The sequence below is a fragment of the Myotis davidii genome, unplaced genomic scaffold (genome assembly GCF_000327345.1).
Source record: "Myotis davidii unplaced genomic scaffold, ASM32734v1 scaffold274, whole genome shotgun sequence".
Classification (NCBI taxonomy): Eukaryota; Metazoa; Chordata; class Mammalia; order Chiroptera; family Vespertilionidae; genus Myotis; species Myotis davidii.
In genome coordinates, this window is record NW_006285613.1 from 1,782,897 (window position 1) to 1,789,258 (window position 6,362).

Here is a 6,362-nt window from a genome sequence, read left to right on the forward strand (position 1 = left end):
TGTCAGCCAGGGCGTGGGGCTCCTCCAGGCCGCCCTCCGGCCCCGCCTCCTCCGCCGCCCCTGCGCCCGAGAGGCGCAGCCAGCTCTCCGCCATGTCTGCGGGGACTCTCCGAAGGGGCGGTCAGCACCCACGGCTGAGCCCCGGTGGCCCGCCGCGCTCTCCGGCCCGCTGACTCCCGCGGCTCCAGTTACACCGCCTCCCGGACGCGCGCTTCCATCCCCAGACCTGGGGGTCGCCTCCTCCGAATGCGAACGTGGGGCCTGCGGGGACCGCGGCGGGAGCTGAGCCTTTTCCCCACCCCGGGGGCGGGGGGGTTCCTCTAAAGTCGTCCCGCAGCTGCGGGGGTGCGTTAGGGCTGAGGTCTGGGAAACAGGACCGACCCCCGCAGGGACCGCCTCGCTTCATTTCCTCTTCGAGGTGGAAGAGGTTATTAGCCAAGTGAAGGGAGAGGGTAGGAGCATTCCAGTCGGTCCCGTTCTCCCCAAGAGCGGGAAGTCAGACACCCCCACCCCAAATCAGGGGAAGGGACGAGGGAGCCCGCGAGGGCAGGACGACAGGGCGGGGGCCCGGGAAGGTCGTCTGATCTTTGAAAAGGGATATTCGGATGGGAGATCAGGGGAAGGAAAGGATCGGGGAAAAGAATGACGGGGCGGAAAGTCAGGTACCCCAAAGACACAGATGTCGGTTTCCAGGCCTACCACTTGCTGCGGGACGCATGGGAGAGCGCGCTGCCGCTCACCTTCCGCGGCCCGCAGACCTCTCAGTCCCTTACCTGGCTCAGAGCGCAGCCCGGGCTAAAGGAAGGTTCTGGAAGAAGTTACCACCACCCCCGCGGCTCTCTGCCCTCAGCTTGAGGGCCCCGCCAGCACCCCTCGTCGTCCCCACAGCCTGAAGGCGCCTCTCTGAGCGCCCGGGGCCCGGGACCCGCATTAAGTAGCCGCTCCAAAGGCTTCTCCTGCTGCCATGGCGACGCCCCGCCCCCATAAACAGCTTTCGCTGCTGCCATTGGTCAGCACGTCTCCAAGGTGACCGCGGGCTCTTGCCACTCTCTCCGGCGGTAACTCTCTTGGAACTCCCTCCTTCTGCCTCCCGCTCCCGCGCCACCCAGCCCCCTACCCGCCCGCGGCCCGCGCCTCGCATTCCCGCCCGAGGGGCGCGCGCAAGTTTCGGAGAAGCACGCGGCTCGGCGCTCCTGCCGACTCGGGCACCCAGGGGAGCCGTTCCCCCCAGGACCCGCACTCCCGCCCTGCCCCCTCCTGTCCCGGCCGCACCGAGGCGTCTACGGCTCCGGGGACGCAGCCCGGGGCGCGGGGCAATGCCCAGAGCGGGCTCCGACTCGGGAACCGCGGGCTGGGGTCCCAGGGCCTCTCCTCCGGGCTGCGAGTGGCACTTCCTCGCGTTCCGCGGCCTGTCCCTCTCTGCCGATCCCGTGTCGGCTCTGGTGCCCGCGGGCAGGTGTGACTCTCCGATGCCACCTGCCGCCCAGGTCCGCAGCCATGACCTGCCCGGATCGCAGACGCACCAAGGCGGGTAGGGTCGTCCCTCCCGTTCCCGGTAAGCGGCTGCCTCCCCACCCCTGACATTCCAGAGGCTTCTGCGGAAGTCCTCCCTCCTTCCCAGATATCTGAGGAAGCAGACCCAGCGGGTACAACTCAGAGAAGCCGCGGACTTCCCAAGTTCTCCCAGCCGCGCCATTTAACCCAACAATTCCACCCCCTGTAAGTGACAGGGACTGTGGCCCTCCCCCCCCCCCCCCCCTCCTGTCACCAGCTTCCCTGCTCTTCAATTATGGAGGAGCTGCAGTGTTGGGAGTTCTCGGGTTTAAGGGCAAGGGTGGGGCTGAGGGCTCCTGGCCCAGGCCTCTGCCCAGGAGCTGGAGGGCTGCGGAGGGAAGCCAGTGCCCAGGGGATGGCACATCCACTCCCTCCCAGGGGCATGGCCTCCCTGCCCCTTGCCCTCGCCTCCCCTCCCCTCCACACTCTCCCGTGTTAGAGGTAAAGGGGGCGGGAGAGTCAGACAGGAACTCTCAGTAGTAACCAACGGCGGCAGCAGCAGCGCTCTCCTTCCTTGTAAACAGTTTTATTCCGTTTTAAGAATCATGCAGCAGCCCATGAACACCGCATCCCGACGCCCCCACTGTCGCGTACCCATGAGCGTCACCCCAGGGATGAGGGGTATACGGGTGGCACAACCGTACAGACACCCCTGCACACAGCCGGGGTGCAGACCCTAAAGCAAGGTGAGCATTGAGGGGGCCAGGGTCAGGCTGACAGGACCCTAGCTCTCTCCGGGTGAGATGGCTTCAAGTGTGTGGGCCTGTGCCCCAGAGGTGCCCGGTGTGGGCGTGAACTCCGGTGGGATGGAGAAAGGCTCTGCCAGGAGGCCTGGATCACACTACCTGGAGGCCGTGGGGAGCTCAGGCCCGGGTGGAAGGAAGGAGTCTGCCTCTGCCCGTCCATTCTCTCGGGGGCAGCGGCCTGGTCCCCTCTCAGGCTGAGGACTGGCCTCTGGGGGCGGTATCTCTGCTTGCCAACATCTGAATGAGAAGGAGGGTGGGGGGCAGAGGACAGGAAGTGACTGAAAAACAAGGACTGAGGGGCCATCCTATAGCCCAGAGGTCCTGGGTAGGGAACCAGGGCTTAGAAGAGCCTTTCTGAGCCTCTCTCCCCCTGGGAGCGGACACAGACCCCCCAGAAAGGGTGACGGTGATGGCTTCCTCTTAGGGTTCCTGGCCCCTGTGGCTGCTGTTGACCTGCGGCTCCTTCATCTCAGGTGACACCACACCGTGAAGGCTACCTGCCGGAAGAGCAGGTGGGTCTGTGCGCCTCTCCCGAGGCTGAGGGAAGCCCCCTTCCCGGGCGTTTCTGGGGCTCAAACTTGGAGGAACTCAGGGAGTGGGGTTATTGCTCAGATCTCAATAGGAAAGGGGCTGGGGCTGGAAGAATGCCGGGGGGTGTGTGGGGGGGAAGGACACAGAGTGGGGCCTGAGCCAGTGGAGTCCACGGCAGGATTCCAGAGAGGGCGGACGGGGGGAACTCCATCCAGAAGCTTCGATTCCGGCTTGGCTCACGTGGCACCTGTCAGAACAGCAGGTTCCCCGACCAGGCAGAGCGTGAGCCACAGCCACTGGGCGGCGGGGGGGCCCTGCTCACCCGGCCGTGCAAAAGGCCGCCTGAAGGGTGCTGAGCCAGGGCTCAGGGCTCCCTGGGAGGCTTGGCAAGGGCCCCGAGAAGCTCTTCCGGGTGACAGTTCCAAATCCTAAGACAAGCCATCGGCGGGCATAGCCTGGGCTCCACGCCTCAGCCTCACACGTCGCTGTTGACAGCTCTGCCTCCCAAGCCCGCGCTCGACCACCTTTTCCAAAGGCCAACAGACAGAGCGTCTGTCCAAGAGCCGAGGACTCAGGAGAGCCGGCGCCGAGAGGGGGACCAGCACTCATGGTCCGGGGCAGCCTTGCTCTCACCAGCTTTTGGGCTGAGGGGGGGTGGGCACGTGACTGGAACACTCTCTCTAAGTCTCTAAGGAGCCTGTGGGAGGCAGTCCCTCCCCTTGCCCCTCTCAGGCTCAGGAGGACTGGAAGGCGGGGGGTGGGGGGGTGCGGGAGGAGACGCCCAGGGGTGAAAGCCCTGCCTCCTGCCACCAGCGCCCGGCCCACTGCCGGCCCCCAGCTCAGTGCTCCGCACCGCTTCCTTGGGGAGTCCAGGGTACCAGCTGGAGGGTCCCTGGTCCACCCCCCTCTCAGCCTGTCTCTTCAACTATGAACAAACAGGGGTGGAGACGGGGAAACGGGTAAGAACACCACTGGACAGGGCCAGAGTGATGACAGCTCCACGCACCGGAGAGAGGTGGTCACAAATGTGTTTTGAAATGTCACATTAGGGTGGGGTCCCAGGCCTTCCCGGATGCACCTGATCTAAGGCCCTCCAGAGGGCGGTCATGTAACTGGGGAGGGTGGGGGGTGGGGCGTTGGTCTCAGGTCCAAGGCCTCCTCTCTAAGCAAGACACTCACATGACGCTTAGACCAGCTCGCCTGCTGGAAGCAAGAACTGTCTTTTCAACCAACCATCTGGTGGGCTGGTACCATTTCTCTTGTCCTTGAAGGAAACTCCGCATACAGTGCAACATGGCTTTGCCTTCTCACGTGTCTCCCTCAAATCCACCCCGAACTGGAGGTTTCAAATTGGAGTTGCTGTCCCTGACACACGAAAACACCTGCAATGCAGCCGCTAAGACTCCGAGCCTTCTGGTCTACCCGCCATGGAGCAGAGAGATGCTCAAGACGCCAGCCTGTGGGCCGTGGCTCCCCTGAAGATCAAGATACAGTGGGAACGTTCCAGAGGGTCTCTGAGGAGGAAGGAGGCGTCCAGCCCCTTCGGAGAGGGCCGGGGTCCTGGTGATGGAAGGCTGGGGGCCAGGAGGAGCAGGCTGGCCTCCACGCCCAGCTCCCACGTGGGTGTAAAAGTCTCCACGTGTCCCGCTGAGGATGCCCAGGAGGCCATGGTCCAGTGAGTCCAGGATGGGATGCGGGGACCGGAGGAGGCTCTGGCCTGGGGCGGGCTCTCAGACGGCCAGAGGCCCCCACACGCAGCGCCCGCTCTCGGCATCCTCCAGGCTGCTGGACGACCGGCGCCGACGCCGAGGGTGCCGACGACTGAGCGCGTTGTCATCGGCCTGCCAGGTGCCTGAGGAGAGAGAGGGACGTCACAGGGCCAGACCTCCGCCCGGTCCCTGGGTCTCCAGCAGGGCAGCCGGGAGCTCGGCATGGAGGCTGGCAGGATGCGTGTCACCTGAAACTGCGTGTGCGGCCACAGCGCGGGAGAGGGAACGGGAAGTGGGCGCCCCTGCCCCATGGGGCCTCTGCGCCCATGACAGAGGGACACGCAGGCTGTTTCGCGCTTTGTGGACTTGCCCTGGGACCCACGTTAGTGCCCTGTTTTGAAGTCGGCCCACGTGCTATGCTGGACGAGAAAGAAACTGGGCCCAGATGAGCTTTCCTCCGATGGGAAGAAGTGTTTGCACCCCGAGTGTCTGCTGGGGGGGGGCGGGGCGGGGCAGGAAGTGACTGGCTGCCCAGCAGGGTGCTAGAGACATGGGGGAGGCAGTGCCATGGCTTCTGCACCCCGTCCCCACACCGGCCGCTCTTCATCTTTGTGATCTGAGCAGCCGCCGGTGCCATCCACCTCAGGAGGCACTAGCCGAGAAACTGGGGGTCCCATAGGTGTCACCCCTAAACTCTTCACCCTCTCCTCAGGCCCCTGCGGCTCTTCTATCTCCTTCGCACTCTGCATCCCACCCACCACCGCCCCTCTGTTCACTCCCCAGGCTGCCCAACCTGCCCTCAGGATGGCTGGGCTCCACTGCCGGCTCCTGCCTTCCCGCATGCATGAGCTTGCGGACTGGGTGAGGTCACGGGGAGAGCGCCGCCCAGCGGGGCGCCCACTAGCAGAAGGTGCACAATGGCCAGTGCCCCAGGCTCTGTCCCCGCATGCTCACCTCTCCGCATCTCCCCCTGCCCACCCTCCCTGCCCACGGCCCGGCTCCATCCACGCAGGGAGACGCTCGTGGACAGGTAGGGCCAGGCTGCCCACAGCACAGGAGGAAGACCTAACTCGGGGCTCCGAGCAGCGGAGCCCCCACCCGCCTCCACAGGCCCTGCCAGATGAGGCCCAGGGGGTCGGAGGGCTCCCCTGAAGCCCGCATGGACGCCCCACTTCTCACGCTGTGCCTGGACCACCTCCTGAGCAGGGCCGACCTACTCTGCAGGGCGGGGCCGAGGTTGGCCGTGCTCATGTTTGAGGGGGGACACTCACAAATGTGGGGGGCCGGCTGCAGGCTAGGCCAGCCAACCCACACCCTCTGGTGGCAGAGGCTCTGGGGTTAAGCGGCATCAACCGCTTATTTCCAAGAAACGTGCTGGGCGATAATGCTTTCAGGGCTCTGATAGTCGGGGAGGTGGGCCCCGGGGAAGAGGGGTGAGCAGAAGGGAAACCCTCAGGTGTCGCACACCCAGCCGGAATTGGGGGGCCGCTGGTCCCTGGGGTACCGGCATCGGGGATGGGGGTCAGCAGCTCCTTCCCTGCGAGGGCGGCACTCTGCGTGCGCAGGACCAAGAAGGGAAGGCGAGGCCGCCGGTGACGTGGAGCCCCGAGGCGGCAGGAGCTGTGTCATGTACACAGTGGGGTGGTCGCATACCTAGTCCTCGGGGTTTAGGGGGCAGGACTCCGGAGCTGCGCTGTGCGGTGGGAAAGACCAGAAGCAGATGGTGAACAGGAGCGAAGACACACACGCATGCACAGAACAAAACGCCGCTGCCCCAGACCGCGGGCCGGGGTCCTGCTGAGCTCACAGGAGCCCTCGCAGC

The 6,362-nt window shown here is 65.4% G+C and overlaps 2 protein-coding genes across 2 annotated transcripts in view; both read right to left on the minus strand.

The window, feature by feature from the left end:
• FOXJ1 (forkhead box J1) overlaps nt 1-1,073 on the minus strand; it is a 4,150-nt gene extending 3,077 nt beyond the window's left edge. Inside the window, exons 1-2 of the mRNA XM_006756393.2 lie at nt 774-1,073; nt 8-261 (exon numbers count right to left, since the gene is read on the minus strand). Of these exons, the coding sequence (XP_006756456.1) occupies nt 8-94 (87 nt within the window). The 5' untranslated portion in view covers nt 95-261; nt 774-1,073. The remainder of the gene's footprint in view (nt 1-7; nt 262-773) is intronic.
• Nucleotides 1,074-2,061: 988 nt separating this feature from the next.
• RNF157 (ring finger protein 157) overlaps nt 2,062-6,362 on the minus strand; it is a 37,166-nt gene continuing 32,865 nt past the window's right edge. Inside the window, exon 17 of the mRNA XM_015559213.1 lies at nt 2,062-4,683. Within this exon, the coding sequence (XP_015414699.1) occupies nt 4,562-4,683 (122 nt within the window). The 3' untranslated portion in view covers nt 2,062-4,561. The remainder of the gene's footprint in view (nt 4,684-6,362) is intronic.